Source organism: Ammospiza caudacuta, chromosome Z (genome assembly GCF_027887145.1).
Source record: "Ammospiza caudacuta isolate bAmmCau1 chromosome Z, bAmmCau1.pri, whole genome shotgun sequence".
NCBI classification, from domain to species: Eukaryota; Metazoa; Chordata; class Aves; order Passeriformes; family Passerellidae; genus Ammospiza; species Ammospiza caudacuta.
This window is the reverse complement of record NC_080632.1, coordinates 35,262,562-35,284,314: the sequence shown is the minus strand read 5'-3', so window position 1 is coordinate 35,284,314 and position 21,753 is coordinate 35,262,562. Positions and strand designations below refer to the sequence as shown.

General features: G+C 41.2%; 1 protein-coding gene across 1 annotated transcript in view; it reads left to right on the top strand.

Annotated features, from left to right (window-relative positions):
- Positions 1–14,717, top strand: part of ADAMTSL1 (ADAMTS like 1) — a 392,889-nt gene extending 378,172 nt beyond the window's left edge. Inside the window, exons 25-30 of the mRNA XM_058823311.1 lie at positions 5,012–5,212; positions 6,208–6,388; positions 9,424–9,631; positions 11,583–11,692; positions 12,567–12,787; positions 14,611–14,717. Of these exons, the coding sequence (XP_058679294.1) occupies positions 5,012–5,212; positions 6,208–6,388; positions 9,424–9,631; positions 11,583–11,692; positions 12,567–12,787; positions 14,611–14,717 (1,028 nt within the window). The remainder of the gene's footprint in view (positions 1–5,011; positions 5,213–6,207; positions 6,389–9,423; positions 9,632–11,582; positions 11,693–12,566; positions 12,788–14,610) is intronic.
- The last annotated feature ends 7,036 nt before the right edge of the window (positions 14,718–21,753 follow it).

Here is a 21,753-nt window from a genome sequence, read left to right as displayed (position 1 = left end):
TGCCTTCTTTTATTTTCTTTTTTTTTCTTTTTTTTTTTAAGTGCTACTGTTATCAACTCAATTGGCTTATTTCAAGAATTCCTAAATATTTCATTTGCTTGTTTAGCATAAATTCATGTTATTTGCATTCCCTTAAAAAATTATAAGTAAAAGTTGTAATTATAAAAATATTAATTCTTTCTTTTGGGTTTTTTTTTGGATTCCATTGCTTTTTGTAAATTTTAATTCATTCAGTGTGTGAAGGCAATGAGAAACAATTTGTATAATAGAAAACAGTTAAGTGTCTGTCACTTTATAGTATATTCAAAGATCTTTCTCCATAAGAGAAACTACAAAGAGATGCCTCTTAGTTTTGCCTCTTCATCAAAACAGGTATTACATACATATGACTTTCAGACATGGTCTTACCTACCTTCACTTGGTTTAAAAGTTGTATACATCCCATCAATTTTTCATCCTTTTGTTAGATACAGGATGGAATTGAATTTTAACTCCATTCCATTTAATGTGCATTTCTCATTTCAGTCAGCTAAGGAGGAAATAAGCCCTGAAGGAAACTGGAGAACTGTTTCTCACTACCAGTGATCACCTGCACAGTGTGAACACAGTAGCACAGTGTCAGCCACAACACAGCAGTTCAGCACCACACTTGTAATCTATTCAGATTGGTATCTGGCTTCTCCACAGTTTGTTCAAAGCATTTTGTTCCTCACTTCATCCTTAATCTGGTTTCTGTTTTGAAAGCATACTTTATTTCCTTAAATGTAGAGTTTAGAGTGGAAATACTGTTGTGTTTTCAAGTCCTGTAGCAGCATTAATATATAAGTATTGCTTTAATACCATTTCTTCCGGTCCACAACTCTTTTCTGCTTGAGTTCAGTAAAATAACACAGAAATACAAAATCAAAGAAACTACCTGATCTTGGCCTGAAGTCTTCACTCAGATTCCATCTTTAATAAATATTAGAAACATTTCCTGGGGCTAATCATCCTGTCAACAGTAAATTAGAGAGTTATTTGTTAGACAAAAATGAAGACATGAAAACAATCTATTTTTAAGAAGAGACACCTATTCTAAAGGCAGTGTTGCATTTTTTTTTAATTTAATAAATACATTTTCAAATGTATTTAGTACTTGCAAAATTCACTTAACATTTTTACCATTGTTTTCTGTGCAGTATCAGGCTGCCAAAAAGAAAAGGAATCCTAAGATCAACAGCCTTTGCACTTGTTTTTGTCAGGCCTGAAAGTGCAAAAGTGGTGAATGGTTTGTACTTTGTCCTCCTAGTCTTAGCAAGTTAGCCCTTTCTGCAACTACAGTCATTGAGAAACTGTTGCAAAGGTGTAGTGGGGAGCTGAATTTGGCCTGGAGTGTGCATTTATTCCTTTCTCTAGAGAATCTGTTAGACTTGTTGTGGAACATCAGTCTTCCCTTTCTAAATTTCCAAACTTGCCCTTGTTATCCTTGAAATACTAACATTTTCCCCTAAGATTCCATTGTTATTAGATTTGTGTTTCTGTCTCCAGCTTTTGCACATCAGTGGCTCATCCTGGCTTTAAATGAATTCAGAGTCCCAGTTATCTTTGGAAGGGAGGATGAAGGCAATATTTTCTCTCTCTGCTTAAGGACTGAAGGTGAAAGGCCCTTTCATGCCAGAACTTTGACTGCTCAAAACAGTCCCAAAAATGTGTTCCCTGATCATCTTCCCAAGGGCTCCAATGCCCGAAAGCTCTGCAATAGCTGTGCTGTCTGGAAACAAAGCTATTCCTTCTTAGTCATTATAGGGATGGGGTTTGAGCTTTGAAAGGATAAAACAGTCAATGTCCACAGGGACTGGGGAAATAGAACGTATTAGCAATCTGCATTAAATTGTATTAAAATTATTCCTGGAAGATAGGAAGGAGATATTGATGGAACATGTGATTTTATTGTACTCCAGCTCTCACTTACTATGCAAAAAATATTATCCACAGCCTGTGAATCCACATGGGAAATGTATAGGAGATGTCACTTGTGAAACATGAGTGATAAGTATTAATAAAGTTTAACTGTTAAGTAATAATTACGCACTGGTAGTGCATATCTAGGCAATAGTTTTGGGGAGTTTTCCCCCATATTACTGATTACAGGCTGTTACTTTAGTTAATATTTTATATATACATTTTGGAAGAAGAAATGCTATGTAAGACTAGTAAAATAGTCAGTACTAAGACGGTAGTGTTTTTCCTAACAATATTTTTTTAAAATAAAAACAGCATGAACCAGGACCATCTGCATGCTGAATTCAGGTTGATCTCATCTGTGTGTAGCATCAGGCTGACCTTTCTGCTTTCTGCATTTACGCTCTGCAGAGTCTTGCAAATGGAAACAATAAAACTGGGCTCACAGCGTGCCTGCTTTAGTTGTCGTGGCTGTATGCTGACCTGTGGAAATCACTTGTCTTAAAGGACAAGTAAACTACAAAAGAATTGGAATAATCTAGGCAAAAGCCATATAGCCATTTTTTAAGTTTGTCCATTTCTTCTATATTTCTTTGTCTTTCATTGTTTTTACTTAGGCAACCTTTAAACTAAAACCTTTCATGTCACTCACTTACTTGAGAATGATTGTCTTGGAAACTGCAAAAGTTATTTTTGAGCAAAAGTGGAAAAAAAATGAAACTGCAGGAATAAATAGAAAAATTTATTCCCTTACAAAATTAGGGACAGGGAATGAGCAGCAGAGAATGCTGTGTCTTTGTTGTCAGGAGGGGAGTGCTGGGTAGAGATAACTGCCAAGGATAAAACTGCATTAGACCTTGCCAAAGAAATTAAAACAAATAGCAGACTCTTCACCCCTATAAATACAAGTAAAAAAAGGGAAGAGGTGAAATCACTGGGGGCAATCTGTACTCTGTCCTTCTGCCTTTTTATTCCCCCTTTTTCCTTATTTTTAAACACTTACTTGCACTTACTAGTTCATTTCCAGTACAACTTTGTCATTGTGACTGCAGAGTCTACTGTGCACGTGTCAGTCTTTTGCCCGGGAGCCCTTGCTCTCTGAAATACCAGTTTCACAGAGTGAATGAGTCCCAGTGGGCAGCTGTATCCAGCCCACACCCTTCCCCACTGTGCACACAGGCAGGGTTTGACAGCAGCAGGGAACCAGCATAGACTCATGTAGCCACTGCTTCAGTGAGAGCCCCAGTGGCAGACAGTTTCTCCCCAGTGTCTGTATCTGCCCCTCAGCATGAAAATGGCCACAGGTCACCACTGGCATCTTCTACCTTGTGTGAGACCTTCTGACCTATAAGCAAGAAAACTTCAGTTTTGCTGAGCAAGATAGTGTCTTCTGTCATAGGAATAGTGTGGTTGGAGGTACGATTCCTAGCAAAAAGCTAGGAATAAGTAGAGAAGTAAAGGCTATAGTAGCCCAGTCCCCTAGTGTTACTTTACAGGTATAACCAAATTCAAAAGGGTCACAAGGGTTCCTAAATGAAGTAACGAGTTCCTTAAGTCGAGGATTTGGTCTTAATGATGTTTGAAAATCAAACTCTTCAACCTTCCTGAGCAGATTAATGGCAATGGTATTTTCTTGTAGGAACTCTATTTGTCCAGTATATGTTAAAGTTCTCCTCAGGTGGACCAATAAGAATGGAAAGAAGAGCAGTAACAAAAATGTCATGTTGCAGAATCTATTAATTGTGTCGTGCAGCTGCAGAGACTTCACATTCACGTCTTCATTTGTCTCAGTGAATAATAAATTGTAATCAAATTACACGGAGATGGCAGTATTGAAATATCAGCTGATGGATTCTTCCTTTGTCTTTTCAGTATTTTAAATTCATACTCTTCCTTTTTTTATCCCATTCCTTTTGAGAGGTACTCATGTGAAAGTCGATGTATATGTGTTATGTTTGCTTTTACAAGACAGTTCTTTCAGAAGGGATTTTATATACAATATAGCCATTCATGCACATACATGTTAATATTAAAAAAAAATGTATAAAGCTTCAGTACAACCAACTAACCATCAGAATAGGTTACATTTGCAGAAACTTAGAGACCTTTCATGTCTCAGTGACATACATATCAGTTCAGGACAAGCCTAAACCAGAAGCACGCCTAGTAAAATATGCCATCCCTCACATACAGCATTTCTGCCTCCCCATCCCTGCAATTGGTGGGGATGTGTTACGCTGTGGAAATCACCTAATTCTTAATTTTTTCCCCAGGAAATAGGCAAAAAACTTAGCTGGCTTTCTCAGGTTATACAAGTCTCACAGAAACTGGCAAAGCCTTCAGCTGATATGAGAACTACAGTAAAAAGTGTCTTGTAGATACACTGCCTTTCAGGTCAACAGACAAAGAACTCACTGAGAATTTAAATTTCATCATCTGTGCTGCCGATCCATAGATTTCACACAATGCTTTAGAACTTCAGGGTGTTTTCAGTTGCTGTTTCTGGTGTGATAAAAAAGAAAAAAAAAAACCCAGCTAACAAGCAAACCTCAACACAGCCAAACCTGTAAAGGCTCAATTTTATCTGTTTTGTTTTCCAAAAGATTTTTTTCTTTTTTTTTGTGTAACAAAAATTTCTGGCTTTTAATATAACAGAAACAATAAATAACATTTTAAAATGTTTTTAAAAGAAAGAGTAAGAAGAAGGTGGTCCTGTGGCTTATGTAGCAAATTTGGTGATCAAGTTGCATTTGTATTGCATGTTCAAGGATGGTCCTTGAGTTTATGCCAGGTTTATAACTCCCCTAGCCCGCCTTTTTCAATACCAAAATGAGGATAATCAAAAATAGTGGGAACATTAGAAGGTCTGATATAAATAATTTCAAACTAATTATAGATTTTCCAATTTGCAGATTATCTGTCTTTTGGATTTTACAGAATTACTTTTTATCATTATGAGAAAGTGAGGAGAAAATGGGATGGAATCAACTCTTTCTCCTAATTTTGACCATTTCAAAGCATATACCTGGTTTAGTGACCAGCAGGTTTTTCTCATGTACCTGTTGTTTAGGTTGTGCTGTCGATGGGCATCCAACCCCAAACATCACCTGGCTTTACTCTGGTGAGCCTCTCAGCCTGCAACATCAACTCCTGGCAGCAGGACGGATTCTCCATATACTCAATGTCAGTGATTTCACCGATGGTGAATTCAGTTGCCTTGCTCAGAATGAGGCTGGCTCGCTCACACAAGTAATGACCCTGGCTATACAAGGTAACGCTTCAGCTTCAGTCATTTCACCCTGGAAAGCTCTTGCCATGCACTTCCCTGTGCTGCCTTTCTCATACTGAACTTCTCCGCTCTGGATTCGTCACCATGGAAATCAGGAAAAAGGGTGTCTTAATAACTTCTTGCCGTGGACATAGACTGTCAGGACTGTTGGGTACATTACAGTGTCTTAGGTTTTACTTTACCAAAATGACACCGGACGTTTCTGCCCTGCTGAGCACAAAACACACCTTCCTGATTCAAGCTATTGTCCATTGAGCCTGGACAATTTTCTTGTCCAGAAATTCAAGACGGAGGTGGCAGGGTTTAAACCTCTTAAAACAGAAGCCCCTGTATTAATACACAAAGCTCAGTGTCTCACAGTCCCTTCTTCCTTGAAAACCCTTCACTTGTAAAAGTTCTTGAACTGTTTTTGTTAGTGATCTCCTAGAAAAGGTGATAAAGCCACAAGAACACTGTGGTGCTGCTGGGGTGGAACAGAACATGCAGCTTTCATTGCTGCAATTGTCAGTGATGGAGAGGTGAAGAATTTAACTTTTCCTTCAATATTTGCTATAAAATTATGCATGTGTTGCTATTCCCACAATTATCTTCACAAATTATCTGTGTGAACTGTCTGGTAAGAGAGATGGTGTTTAAGATGATAGAGTCACAGATACTGCTGGGAATTACAGCTAAACATATCTTTATTAAGTAACACACCTCTAAAAATACAGATGCTCACTGCTATCTGGCTTCACTTAATCGCCATACTATGTTACTAACTTTCCATGCCTGATGCTTCTAAGCACCAGAAAACTGGGTTTGTTACACCAAAGGCAGTCAGGGGTTTGAATCAGGTGCCTTGCCGGTGTAGGCATCTCCGTTTCACTGTATCCCTGTGTTTCACCCTGCAGAACTTCCTGAACCCTCTCCATTCTAATTAAATCCCTGCTGTCAGTTTTCCAGTGCTAACATGCCTCTCCCACACTTCCTGGCAGAGTACCGGTGGTCGGTGGACAGACTGACGCCTTGTTCGGCTTCCTGTGGCCACAGAGGGCTGCAGCTGCCCCAGCTGAGGTGCCTGCTGGATGGGGCTGAGGTCAACACATCCTACTGCAGAGAGACCCCCCAGCCATCTCTGCAGCCCCTCGCGTGCAACAGGAGAGACTGCCCTTCACGGTTCGTCTGGCTCGTGTGGGAGTAGCTGACGTGCATTTAAGATGCACTGGAAGAGTTCTCTGTGCGGGTCATCACGCCACTGCAGCTTCTCTGGCCCCTGTTTGGAGAAGTCATGGCTAAAAGGGAGTTTTTGAGTGCTAAATCGAGACAGTCAGGATTTTGTAGCAGTGTTAGTGGAAAACTTTGACGGTATAAGGTAGAAAGAGAATTCACAACTTGCAGTGTCTTGGTCATAAATTTCATGCTTGTTCTGAACACTGAATGCATGGAAATTTTGTCACCCAAGACCTGTAGGATCATTTCTTTTTTGGCTTCATAGCAGTTTGCCCAATGATATAACAGACAAAAGGCTAAGTTTAGCAGCTATTTCATTATTTTATTCTGAATTCTTTTGTTGCTTGGAAGTCAATACAGGCAGGACTGTAGCTGTAGCTGCAGCTGCAAAGTATTCCCTTAGCAGGGTGAAAATATCTTTTGTAAAATGGGCACATCTCATAAGATCTAGTAGGCATGAAGGGGGCTGAGTTCTGCCCCTGTTTGGAGTCTGCTAGCTTGCGGTGGCTTTGGAATTGTAACTCTCTACCCTTGTAGTCCCCGGGTTTTCACTTACTGCTATATACAAATGAGCCAGGACAGCTTGAAAAATTTCTGGCTACACCTAGATCTTCCTCTGGCACATCTTAACTACTGTATCCAATTTCTGACCCCTCACTATAAGAAAGAAGAAGGACAGAGAAGCTAGTGAAGCATCTGGAGTACAAGTCCCATGAGAAGTGCCTGAGGAAGCTGAGGTTGTTTACCTTGGAGAAAATGGGGCCCGGGAGACCTTACCACTCTCTGCAATTGCCTGAAAGGAGGCTGTAGTAAGCTGGGGGGTCAGCCTCTTCTTCCAAGTGACAAGTGACAAGAGAAATGGAATCAGCCTCAAGCGGTGCCAGGAGAGGTTTAGATTGGGTGTTAGGGAAAAATTCATCATGGAAAGGGTTGCCAAGCATTGGAACAGTTGGGCCAGGGAAGTAATTTAGTCATCATCCTTGGACAAATTTAAAAGATGTGTAGATGTGGTGCTTAGGGGCATGGTTTTACGGTGGACTTGGCGTTGCTGGGTTAATGATTGGACTTGAAGATAGTCAAGATAATTTCCAACATAAATGATTCTCTGACTTCGCCCCTCACAAAGTCTTTTTTTTTTTCTGACACCCTTTGGTGCAGAGTACGTCTTGAGCTTATCCAGAGAGAGTCAGTGTAGTGTTATGATCCCTCCATATTAAAAATGTCCTGCTTCTGCATTTCAGTATCACCTTAGCTGAGTTGTGTAAACATGTTTTTCCATATTTTTCATGGTGTTATTCCCTCCTCTCCCTTATTTCCAATTTGGATGTGTTATGTTCCCGTATACAAGCACTTTACAGTAGTGAGCATCTCAAGAGAAATTTAGTACAACTTCCCTCATTCAACAGACATTCGCTCATTCAACAGTGATTTGGGACTTGTGTTAAAAAATGACAGTCTAAACTGAGGCAAGGAGAGGTTCTAAGCAGCCTGATGAGAAGTGGCCAGATTCACCATTCTTGCTGTGTCTTGGGCATATTGCAAGTTTCTGTTTAATTACCTTTTAAAATATATTCCTACTCTTCTTTGCAGGCAAATGTTTTCTGAGTTGCCAGCTGAGTCATAAGAAAGAAACCCAAAGAGATTTGATGAAATATGAAACATGCTCATTAGCAGCAGTTTTCCTTGCTGTTGACAATAAATTCCACGGGAATGGTTTATGTCTTTTTATACCTTCCCTGAATTGTAACACAACCCCAAATCCTCCCTCAGCTCCTGAGAAACTGCTGAGATGTAAGCTTGGAAATAAAAGTTGATTGACATGCAGACCAGAGCTTTATAAGCAGTGCGGAAATTGCAGGTTCAGCCTCAGCCAACTGCATAAAAGTACCAGTGTTCTTGTTTTCCAGGTTGGGAATATGTTTGTTTATACTTGTTTCTGAGTTAATCACCCACAGAAGACAGAGAAATAGAAACGGATGTCTCTCCATGGGACTGGGAAATGCCTGTTGCCTATTTTGTAAAGTAATCATAAACACTGCTGGTGAGAGACGTGATAGGCAGTATTTTACTCCCAAAACCACACAGATCCTGCCAAGTATCCAGAAACTTAATGAAGCAAACTGCCAGCTTGACCATAAAACTGTTCAGAAAACTAACAATCAGTTGCATTCTCCCTATTCCTACCTAAGGCTTTCCCAAACCTGACTGTATAAGTGTTTCACCTAATGATCCTTACAGTGACAAAATGCATTAGACTATTATTTTCTGTTACTTTCAGCCTTTTAGCTAGTTGGACTGGATTTTTTAAATGCCAGTACACAGGGGTTCAGAGCCTCAGCCTCAGCTGGTAAATGCATAGTCTGAGCTTAAGAGGAAAGAGGAACAGTGTCCTTCCTTCCCTGGGCTAACTGTTCCTGAGCAATGTTCAGGCTTTTCTGGATTATGCCAGCTGTCAGGGATACAACAGAGGAGGCAGGTACCAGCAGGACCCAGCAGGCTTTTGACTGTTCTCTCACAAGTTTGAAGTGGCCTGTGAGTTACTCCAGCAATTACACAGAGATAGTTTTCCCTACTAAGGAATGCTGCTGGGCTAGTCCTAGCATTGTACTACAGCTTGTGACTGAGGCCTCCATGGCACCATGGTGTAAGAGCTGACTTGCCCAACCCCTCTGCCAGGGCTACAAGTATTTACTAAGCCTCTAAAAACAGCTTTAAGGGCAAGAAAATTAATTCTGGGCCCAAAGAGCATTGAGAAAGATGAATTCATAAAAAAGTTGCCGTTTTCTCAATTTTCATCCTCTGAACAGTTCCCAGTGAAAACTGGGGGAGGCTGAGGCACTGAGATGTTCCAGGATCATGCCCTAAATGAGCCAACCCACTGTTGCCTATCTTTGGTCCAATTGACAAAGACCAGTTGATGCTAAGGATCCTGCAGACAAGGCACATGCCTGCTCCCTGACCTGCTCTGCTGTCTCTCCCAGGTGGATGGTGACATCCTGGTCTCCTTGCACACAGAGCTGCGGTGGAGGCCTGCAGACACGGCGAGTGACATGCCAGCGCCTGACAGCCAAAGGCAGCTCCATCCCAGTGTCCAACGAGGCCTGTGCCCAGGCGTCCAAGCGCCCTGTGGACACACAGAGCTGCAACAGGCAGCCCTGTGTTGAGTGGGCAGCCTCCTCCTGGGGCCAGGTAAGGAACAAAGTGGCATTCCAAGGGCAGTCCCACAGTGTGGGCTAGAAAAAGAGACAGAAAATGAGAGTAGCAATTTTTCAACCTAGTATCTTTAGGTTATAGTTTGCAGGCTTTTGAGGTGGGAACCAATTTGTTCAGGTCCTTCTTTCTGTATCTGATGCACTGCCTGCTTGGATTTCTGTAGCTTCTTACAATCACTAGAAACACACACAAACATGAATGTGCTTATGAACAGGGCTTTTACTACAGACCCGTGTCCTCCGGCGGAATGGTCTGCAGCTCCTTGTTACAGTGATTTTTGACACATCTGGGAAATAGTGTTCTTCAAGTCTTAATTCTCCTTACCAGCCTGTGAGAGTGCTTCAGTCTTGACTGGCTGGATTCAGGACTGATGATTGTGATAAGGTTGAAGGCAGGAAGACTGTGCAGTAATTCACTTTTACAAAGTTGCTGATTTTGCCTGAGAGTACCAAAAAGTGTGAGCTTTCTTGACTTGCTTCATGATGAAAGGCAGAATGGAGGGCTAAAAGCATTTTCAAACTACTTCCTGCTGCTTTGCAGATCATCAGATTTTCTCTTAGCAGATTGCATTGCATCAGGGTTTTTTATAATGTTGATAGTAAAAAGTGCCTTCAGCTACTAGAATGTGTAATTATTAACTGCTTGAAAACACCTTTGTTTAAATCTTGAAAGGTGACTGAGTTATTGTAATACAAGTTAAGCTTGGAATTATCACTTTATATCAAAGAAGAAAATTTTCACTCCCTATGAAATTTCAGGAAAGGATTGGATCATCTTTGCAAAAACCATTATGGGCTATATTACTCCCCATGATATCATACTCAGCTGAGACAGGCAGTTCATTCAGAATTAATTTCTGAATTTTAGACCTAATCTCTATGCATTGTGATATGATATTTATTCTACCTAGCTTACAAAAAAAGGGTTCAGGTTCCACATGGTTGCATACGGCCTAGTCTCCAAGTCAGAGGGTTATTATACGTAGTTAGGAATGTACACTGGTTCAGTAGTACATTGCTTGGTGGTATGATGGGGTATCAGCTCACCTGTTGCACAAGTGTAGCAATCAGCTTTCCCAGCTCACAAAGAAAATAAACAGCCTACCTGCTCTAGCCCTATCTCTAGAATTAGTTCCTTTCCTTCATTTAATGTTCCTGGCATTTTGTTCTCCGCTGTGTAATCCCATGGTGTTTTAAGATAGTGATTGACACTAATGACCCCTTATTCAACCTTCAGTTTGTTCTTTGATATAATTTCCAGACACTTAGAAAAACCAGTTTCCAATAGTTGATGCAATTTTAAAATAGCAGAAATACGTGCTTCATACCTATACCAAGTTATATTTTAATCAAAGGAGAGGATTAGGAGAGTTAAACTGAAATGTAATTGTTAAGCTTGCATATGTTAGGATGGCCATAATTTTGGAGAAAGCTGGCATATCTTTTGTGCTTCTCATGCTTCCTGCTTTTGTTTATTGTCCTTCAGTGCTTTTAAATTTTTCAGTGGAGTGGAATATGTCCTTGGTTCAATGCATTCTTAGTTACTTGGCCAATTCACATGCTGCAAAATGCACAGTGAAAGTAGTGTATTGAGATTTCCTGTATGGATCATAGGCTCTTGGCTAATGGCATGACAGCATTTAATTACCCCTAACAGATGTATTTAAATTATTGAAGAGAAGAGTTAATGAATCTAGAGAGCAGATACAGAAATGTAGTTTAAATGCTGCTGGAGGAGAGTGAGGTGGAGCAGAAAATGGCTGCACAGTCTGCCTTCAAAGCTAGCAGAGTCCAGAAAGCAGCTGAAACTTCTTACTTTCTCAATAGTCTCTGAATGGCAGTATGCACTTTATTTCGCTAGCAGTTTTATAGAAAATGGAACTTGCCCTGTCTTTTACCTCCCCTGAGTGAATTTTCTGTGTTTGCAGTGTAATGGGCCTTGCATTGGACCACGACTGGCTGTACAGCACCGGCAGATATTTTGCCAGACCAAGGATGGGACTTCTGTGTCATCTGATCAATGCAGTTCCTTACCAAGGTAGGTACCAAGAAATGTGTTATGTCTGAACCCACAGCCCTTTTCAGAGATATTCAATGCACTAGTGACTTAACTGAAAACTTATTGGTTTCCCCTATGTGTTAAAGAGGTCATGCTGCAACCTGTACAGTATGTGTAACAAATCTTCTCAGGCTTACAGCCTGGACTTCCCTATTTACTCCTAGGAGCTTCAGGCCAGTTGGCCAAAAACTAGAAAATCTTCTATGCATGCCAAATCCTGACTACAAGTCTGTGCTGTATCTTCTTAAGGTGCCAGTCTTCTCACTTATTTAAACACAAGCTCTAACAGAAAACAAAGGTTTTGTTTTCTTGCAGGTTTTGTTTTCCTGCAGATGAACTCTACTTTCAACATTGTAATGACATGTGCTTTACATGAGACAGGTGTACAAATTATGATTGATCATGACTGAATATTAATGTAATTGGCTTGTTGGCTCCCACTCTTGGTTTTTCACTACCTGTGTGACAAATAGATAGGAGCCAAGTGTGCCTATACATCCTCTGTGAGACTATCTTCTGTTCTATTCTGTAAAGCCATAACTGAGTGTAAAGCCATAAAAAAGTTACAAATCCTGCTGGACCATATTGGTCAGCACTCATTTCACCTTTTAGCAGATCTCTGGTTTGGCCCTTTGTGGAGAGGGCATTTCAGCCAAATCCTCAAACAGTTCAGATGGTCATTTAGCCTGGTGTTGGTATACCAATGTGCACCCACTGAAGGTCCCTTGAGAGCAGTCCAAAAGCGCTGGCCTCACCTGGCAGCCTTGGAAGATCTGATCCACGCAGTACTCTGGGTGAATTACCTTTGGGATATGACATACAGGTGGATGTCCCTCCCTCCCTCCTCCCACAGGCCATTGAGCACCCAGAACTGCTGGACAGATGCCTGTGGCGTGCACTGGAGGGTCAGCCTCTGGACCATCTGCACGGCCACGTGCGGCAACTACGGCTTCCAGTCGCGGCGCGTGGACTGCGTGCACGTCCGCACCAACAGGCCCGTCATGGAGCACCACTGCTCCTGGAGGCCCAGACCAGCAAACTGGCAGCGCTGCAACATCACACCCTGTGAAAACGGTACTTGCCTCGGGGGAGGGAGGGAGGGAGGGAGGGAGGGAGGGAGGGAGGGAGGGAGGGAGGGAGGGGAGGCTGCTGAGTGGCACAGGAGAGTCGTCCCTCAGAAGCGCAGCACTGGATCTTGCAGCTGGGCATCCTGGGGAACATCCAGCCCAGCCCTGTGCAAAATGCAGTGTCTAAAGCTCAGCATCCCAGAGAGGGGTGCTGCTCATTGTGGAGGCTTTTGGCAACGGTGTTAGTGCTGGGATTGTGTCTCCTTTCTAACAGCATGAGAAATAATTCATGCAGTCTTCTGGGGCAAGTTCACCAAGTCGATCAGAGGGATGGAGCACCTGTCATTTGACAAAAGGCTGAGGGAAATGGGATTGTACAGTCCTGATTTTAGGGTTGTGACCCACTTGTGGACTTCCAGTACATGAAGGGAACTTACAAGAAAGATGGAGCAAGACTATTTACAAAGCCATGTAGTGGCGGAACAAGGGGGCATAGGTTCAAATTGAAACAGAGTAGTTTTACTTTAGATATGAGGAAGAAATTCTTTACTGTGGGGGTGATGAGACTGTGGCGCAGGTTTTCCAGAGAAGCTGTAGATACCCCATCCCTGGAGGTTTTCAATAACAGGTTGGACAGGACTCTGAGCAGCCTGGTCCAGTAGAGGCATCCCTGTCTGCAGCAGGAGGCTTGGAGCTACCTGAACTTCAAGGTCCCCTTACAATGCAAACCATTCTATGATTCTGTTATTAACTTTCCATTAATGGTACAGACAGAAGAAAAAACACAAATCACAACCAGACTTACGGTTGTAGTCCAAATCCAGTGGGTATGTGGATGATGGGAAATCCTGCAGGCAAGACTGCTTTCTTTCAGATTACAAACAACAAATTGGGCCTGTCAGGGAACTAGAAAAGTTACTAATTTAAAAAAAAATGAAATGAACAAAAGAGAAAAGACACCATGCTTGTTTGGAAATTATGCTCGCATCCTCCATCTTGCAAGCCAGTTGCTTTGCAATCATTGCAGATGCAGTAGCAGAACCCACATGTGCTTGCCTATATCCACACCAGCTCTGATGCTCCCTCTCAGCAAAGTGGACTGTGAGGTCCAAACTCATGAGTTTGGAGGGCCCTAATGGAAGCTGAAGCAATGAGGGAGATTACAGGTGTCAAGCAGGACCTTTGCTGATGCTCCAGCCTCTTTCTGCTATACAGAAGTGTCCCAAACCCCAGGGGCTTGCAGGGATACTGGACAGTTTTCCAAACTAAAAAGCAAGAGGCTGTGGGTCTCAAAAACTGTACAAGTGGTACCAGAACCTATGCCCTAGAGGAGTTCAAAAGGTGTCTTAACATCTTCATGGTGAGTGGTTTCTGACCTGTGAAAAACTGAAAATAGCTCCCAGTCAGCTGGGGTGACACTCCCACACACTGCACACTCCTCAAGTGTGCAAAGCTGGCCAAAGTGTCCCTGCCTACTAAAACAAGTATCCAGTTTAATTTAGTTTTTCATCTTTGGTTTAACTGTTAGGAAACTCCTACAGCCTCTCTAAAATGCTGATGACAAACTGGCAGTGTTGGAGCAGCTTCAGGAGCCCTTTTCCCAGGCTTTGAAAGTAAATGTTGCCTACCTTCTTCTTCTTGCCTACCTCATTCTTCACTGATCCTGTGGACTTGCATTTGGTCTTTGCAGCAAGTCCAGCTCACGCTCACAGTAAGACTTCCCAACACAAAGGTTCTGCTCTTGGCCACCCAAGGATATATGTTCTCGGGTAAGAAACCTTTTGTTCGTAACTTTATCACCATTTCTTCTTCTTGTTTCCCCTTTGGCAGTGGAATGCAGAGACACCACAAGGTACTGTGAGAAAGTCAAGCAGCTCAAACTCTGCCAGCTCACCCAATTTAAGTCACGTTGCTGTGGGACTTGTGGAAAATCTTGAAGACAGATGAGATGAAAATGGAGGAACAAGGGGATCACAGCCTTTTCTTCACTAAGCAAAGGCTTTTGCAGAAAATACAGATGGATGGAATGATCTTTTTCATTTTATTTATTTATTTCCCTTTAAAAAAAAAAAAACAACTTTAACAAATAATTGTTATAAAGGGACTTGACAAGTTTTCCCTACTATGAATCTGGGAGACAGAATGCAGATAGACATGGTCATGAGGGTAGACCACAGAGTCAGAGAGCCCCATGACACCAAGAAATGAGTATGAGAGGAGTGGGGCAGGACACACCAAGAGATAGGAGAGGAAAAGGATCACTGTCAAAACCTAGCATCATATTACAGAATCACAGAATCATGAAGGTCCAGGGAGACCTTCAGATTTATCTAGTCCAGCCATTAACAGCACTACCATACCCACACCTAAACTATCCCTGGGTGCCACATCCAGACTCTTCTTGAACACTGCTGGAGATGGTGACTCCATCACCTCTCTGGACAACTTAATCCAATGCCCAGACAGTTTTTCAGTGAATATTTTTTTAAAATATCTAGTCTGAGCCTCCCCTTCTCAATTTGAGGCCATTTCTCCTCATCCTAGTGTTTGAAACATGGCAGAAGAGGCTGACCTCCCCCTCATTACAACCTCCTTTCAGGCAGATGTAGAGAGCCACGTGGTCACCCCTGAGCCTCCTCCCAGCTAAACAGCCCCAGCTGCCTCAGTTTTTCCTTATGGGATGTGTCTTTTAGATCTTTCACCAGCTCCGTAGCCCTTCTCTGGATATGCTCCAGCACCTCAATGTCTGTCCTGCAGTGAGGGCACCAGAACAGAGCACAGGATCTGAGGTGTAGCCTCACCAGTGCCGAGTACAGGGGGACAATCCCTGCCCTGCTCCTGCTGGCCACACTGCTGCTGATACAGGTCAGGATGCCATTGGCAACCTTGGCCACCTGGGCACTGCTGGCTCACATTTACTCAGGTGTTGACCAGCACCCCCAGGTCTTTTTCTGCCGAGCAGCTCTCATCCCTCTTAGACTACCTTGAGAACACAAGCACGTGAGTTTGCTTTATAAACTTACTTGTTACATCCAAGATTGGAAGCCTTTCTAATTTCTAAACCCCTCTCTCCTTCCTACACCAGGCAAAGGACATTCTTGTGATCTTTGAGGATCTGGTGTCTGGAGAAGTTGAACAATGTTCTGTAACAAAAGTGGGTCTGAAATACACCTGAAAGTGTTTCCAGTTTGAGCTTGTGAGGGAGGATTGGGGACTTAAGGGTTGTGCTCAGCACAGAGGTGTGGTGGTGATGTAAATAATTAACCAGCAAAAGGAGAACAAGTATGATGACAGACTTAAGTACAGACCTGCAAACACTTCCCTAGAGAGCATAGGCAGGAAAGAAAGAAATTATATGTGATAAACAAGAGACACTTTGCATACTGCATCCTACTAACACTTATTTCGAAAAAAGGTCCTTTACTTCCCAAAGTTCTGGTACTTTCAGACCTGGGGTTTTGGAAAAGAACTTGAAGTGGGTCTTTCTATTTTGTTAACGTGAAATTTCTCTTTCCTGGCAGCCAGGCCTTTTGGATAACTGGTAGGAAAAGAACTTTATTCTGAATTTTCATGGTTGTTACTACTCAGTTGAAACAGAATCACTTTAGCATCAGCCCCATTGGACTAATGCAAATAATTTGTAAGAAATTTGCTCCTCTCCAGCTGCCTCCCACAACAAAACGAGTGCTATAAAGCAAGTCTTTAAGTCCATGTATAACACCCTGAAGGTACAGTCTAAAAAATGAGACTCAAACATCACACTCACAGCATGATTTTGCATGCAGGCCATGAGTCCTCCTAGCCGGCTGCAGTGGATATTCAGCTGGTGAAGTGCTACATGATATTAGTTCCTGGACATTCTCTGCTCTGCTCAGAAAAAATAAAATAAAATTAGAGGAAATCTACAAAGAAGAGAGTTTGAGAATTGTGGAACTTTAGAGGAGACCTACCTGTTCTCAAGTTTTGCTTCAAGACCTTCTCTAAATGAAAGGTTGGGTTGTGCCTCTCCTGTAACTCCTGTTGGGGCTAGTGCCTTGTGGTGTATTTATGAAATGCTGTTCAAGTACTGCTATGTACAGCTTTCATGGTATGTGGATTTATCAGTAAAACTGGGGATCCATTATTGAGGTCAGTGTCAGGTTCATGACATTAATTGTCTCAAATTGGCTTACTTCAAAACATATTTGGGAGTGAACACTCTTGGTAGAAATGGGTCTTCAAAAATAAGTATCAGTGCGACTTTTTATTTAAAAAAAAGAATTACTTTCTGTGTATGTAAATGTATATCTTTTCTGTATATTTATTAGGAATTCTTGTATAAAAAGTGCAATATTAATAATTGTACATTATTTTGTCCAGATAAAACTATTTTGTTTTTTAATTTCCCCAGAATTTTGTTCCTCTAAAATCAACAGTAATAGTGTATTTCTCTTAATTTTAATAGCACTTGCATTTAATTGGGGATCTGCTTCACTGTGCACAGAGTGCTTTATAGATTATGACATGAGGGAGGGATGATGTTTTTAACTTGTGAAATTATAATTATGCATGGAATGAAGGACAATTCCTTAATAACATAATAATAGCAATGATGATGATGACGATGTGATGGATATTTTTGATACATTAGTTAACAAAATGCAGCATGGGGAAGGATTTTCTTTTGTGTAAAAGCAGAATATGTTCAAGCTATCACATGTTCCATTGTATCTGTGTAACTGTGCACAGGATAAACACAAAGGATCTGATCTGGTGGGGCCACTGTGTTGTCTCTGCACAGTGTGTACTTAATTTCACATGTCTGTCTTCTGAATTGTGACTTGGCAGCATCTCAGTAATATAAGGATTATGGTTATTTTTTAAAAGGATGCTTTCCTTCTCTAAAGAGAAAACAAAACAGCAAACTTGTATTTATATAACTTTTTGTACAAGTAATGCGGCTTACTTATTTAATTACAACTGTCTGACGTGTTGTTTTTTAGTCTTAAAAACAAAAGCCAAAGTAGCAAAGCTGTTGGAGTTCTCTGTCCTTATTCTTTATTGTGATAGCAGCACACACCTGTTACACAAAGTACACAGGATGTACCTGCCCTGGGGAAAGAGATGTCTTATCTCCCTGTCAAAACTCTTCAGACATTAAGATTCTGCGCCCTTCAGAATGGAGATATCTTGGAGATATGTTTTAATTCTCCATTTGCCTTGCCTTATTCTTATTTGCTAATGGCTATCCCCTATTGCTCTTGCAGAAGTATAAAGCTGGTCCAAGGACCATGAAGATCAATAAAAGCATACGCCTTTTTTTTAAGTATCAATGCTTCAAGACATAACTTTCCTCAGCAATCTATGGCTTGAAGAAATACCTGTTAATTCAGTCTATCCTTACAGGTTGCTGCTGCCTTCAGTAATGGACCTGCCAGCTACCTGAAGCATCAGGCGTATGTGCAGAAGGAATTGTGGTAGTGGTCTGAATTATGAGAGGAAAGAAGAAAAAAGTTAATAAACATTTCTTCTTAAGAAAGAAAAAAAATAGAGTTTTGAAAAGTAAGCTGTTCCCCTTTTCAAACAAAAATATGTCTCTGCTAAAAGGGAACAGCAGTTTTGCCCTGTTTTTTTTGACTGTTTCCCTTGTGTGATGTTTCTGCAGATGTTTTTAGATACCTAAACTGCAGGCAAGTAACACCTCACACAGACGAGCAAGTCAAAGACCGGACCTAGACTTCCAAGCCACAGTACTGAAGGCAATGGGAATTTCATCATTCATTTTCAGTAAAACAAATTGTGTGTGTAAAATGAACAGGTTTGCATATGTTCTCGAAAGAATAATTATTGTCACTTAGGTTTATGGCTTTAAGTACTACTCAAGTCAAAAAGTGCTTGCAACCTTAAAAGCAAGCTTCCAGTTTTGCTCTCCTGACTAATTTTCCTCACAAAAGAAAAATAGTTCTGGACCAAACAGAAAGATACAGAAGGGTTCCCCACAACTTTTCCTTGTTTCCTTTCCTTTCCTTGTTCCCAGCCCCTCTTATGTGACAAGGAAAGCGCAGCTGAACTATTCCAGGCATCTGTGTCTGCACGCATGATCTCAAAAAATAGAAGCCATAGCCAGAGTTTCCCAAAGTAACCTCTAGCTAGAAATCTTTTTCCCTCTCTCTATATGTAGTTATATGGACTGCAGTTAGAGCTTGTTTAGTTTTTAAGTTAGGATTCTTCTTGCAAACTACCTATCAAACAAAAAGGCCTTACCATTTGTTTGGTGCACCAACATTGATTCCTAAATTTGGTTATTCTAGATCAGCATCACCTGATGCCTCTGTTTGTAGAAGAAGGTCCACCAAAAACTTACTCTTTTCCAGACTTTTAGAACCATAAAGTTCCTCAAAAGTTTTTAATGTCAGCTTTCAGCAAGTGTCTGATCATTTTAGCTAGTGGCTGAATAAATAATCTTCATTTATTCATTCAGTTACATAACTTTTAGCAGAGATGCTTTCCAAGTCTTTTGAATGTCAAGTTTGCTCCCAGATCAGCAGTGTATGCAGATGGGAAGCTCAGAACTGCTAATGCTAACTCTGGCTGTACATATCAACTGCAAACCACAGCTTGGGGATCATCAATTTAACCACTCCCTTCATTCTCTTTTATAAATATATATATATATATATATATATATATATATATATATATATATATTTATCAACAGTGCTTTCTATTAACTGTCCAGTTTTGCAGAAAGTAAGCCAACAAGCCTGTCAAATACTTGAATTAGCACAAAATTGAAGGAGGAGAAAATCACATCTCCTTCTTCTACTGATCTTTAACCAATCTTATCACATTTTTCACACCAGAGCATATTGGTTGATGGCTATTTCACGTACATTGCTTTTCATCATCTCCAGCCAACAATTCCTGTCCAGTCAGAATCAAATCTAAAATCTGGTCATATACATAGCTATTTTTAATATTTTTAATATAATTTTTTCACTAAGGCATTTCAGTAATTGCAACCCAAGTTATCAAAATTTATTAGGGGAAAAGATACATATCAGCAACTCTTTATCCATTTGAAATACATATTTATATTTTCACCTGCTTTTTCACTGAAGTACAATACTTGTGGCTATGCCAGAGGCATCATTCTTGTCTCACAGGGTGCCTCCACACTTGCCCAGACACACAAATACTTGTGTATCCATTGACAGACCAGGCTAATTTTGGCTAAATCCGTGAGATTTTAGGAGGGGTATGCAGCAAGGCAGGCAGGACTGCATGAGCTGAGGCCTCAGCTGAACAGAGACTGAGCAGGAGACTCCTCTCTGAAAGCAGAGCAAATTTGGGTTTCACTTCTCTATCCCTCCTGCTAATACACTGCTTATCTCTCAGGAGAAGGCAAAAAGGGAAAAGCAACAAGTTTGTCTAGCCTTTAAAGCCTTTGCAAAGAAAGGCTTTATATTTCTGTAGCTGTAAATAAAATGCTGTTTTATGCAGCTAAAGAATGGTGTTTTATGCAGCTAAAAGGGAAAGGCACACCAGAGGGTTGGACTCTGGTTACATATAAATACTGTTTTTTTAAAGCAGTGGCAGGATGTTAACAATTCCATAATAAGCTTGTAGTTATCCACACATGCTTAGGATGACATGGGCATGGGAAACCACTCACTACTACTGCTACACTCTTTAGTGCTATAGTCTTCTGCTTCAAGATCTTGCATGGTTTGTGTAAAAGCTCCCTAGGGACAGTGGGAAAGCGCAGTAATGGACCAGAAGGATCACACCGGAAAAGCCATATAGAGCTTGCTCTCCAAGTGAGGAGCCAGGACAGATTTCTCTTCTCTTAAGGAAGTGTTTAATGGTTGGGAGAAATAGTTTATTTTGGGCTATAGGCAGACTTCCCCCCACTCTTCTCAACTTGCTGGTTGTTTTGGGATTTTTTAAGCATAAATTATTGGTTTGACCAATGATGTTGGTGGATGCTTGTTAAAACACTTCACCTTCTGAAACACTCCTGGAGTCAGTTTTCAAGTAATGGCATACAACCTAGTGATTTTATTACCAAAAAAAGAAAAATCTCACTGTTAACCCACTACATACAAACAATAGAAAATCAAATCCAGCTGTGCAGGGAGGATCTCACAGGCACTTTGTGTTTTCTTTTAAGCAGAGAGCAAAGCAGAGCAGGGGCCTGCTTGCCCAGCAAAGCAGTATGCTTGAGCCTGTGTCATGGTGTTAGGCAGTGCCACATGAGCCCTCTCACCAGTCTGGGGACAGCTCTCACCAGCAAGCACAGAACCAGTGAGATAGTGGAAACAGGGAATGCAGAGATGAACACAGCATTGCCATTTTTAGAGCTACTCTATTCCTTCTCTTCTGAATGCAGACAAAAACAGACATGCGGCAACATAGAGAAGTGAAAATCATATTGCCCCAAAGGAGTATTTCCCCAAAAGACCAGAAGAGGAGGACAGGTCCTCAAACAACTGCTTCCAAAGGGGGAAGGAGGCAGAGAGACATTACTACAGAAGGGAGAAGACTCATTTTTAGAGGGATCAGCCAAAAGCGAACTCTGTTCAGAATATTCATTATGGAAGGTTCCCATCCCAATGAACTCAGTTCTCTGCCTAAATGTCTCTTTCCAGCTGAGATAACACAGATCCCTCAGGGAGACCATATCCGTGCCTCAGGAGAGATATTTTTTTTGTCTTTCAAAGAAAAGGTTTGGTTTTTCACACATTAAATTCAGCTGCTTCCTGTCTCCTGAATACCATGCCCAAGATCTATATTGCTTCCCTCTGTGATATGAACACACTCAGTTCTTGCTGAAGCATACCACTTATCTTTCAAGTCCTGAAACACTTGAGGTGCTGACAATTTACTCTCCTTAGTAATCTACACTTCACTAAAGGGTGAAGCCTTTTTTAGAATTTGTGGTAAAGTTTTTCACAAATTTGCTGCTGGTTCATATTTCTAGACCATAAATAC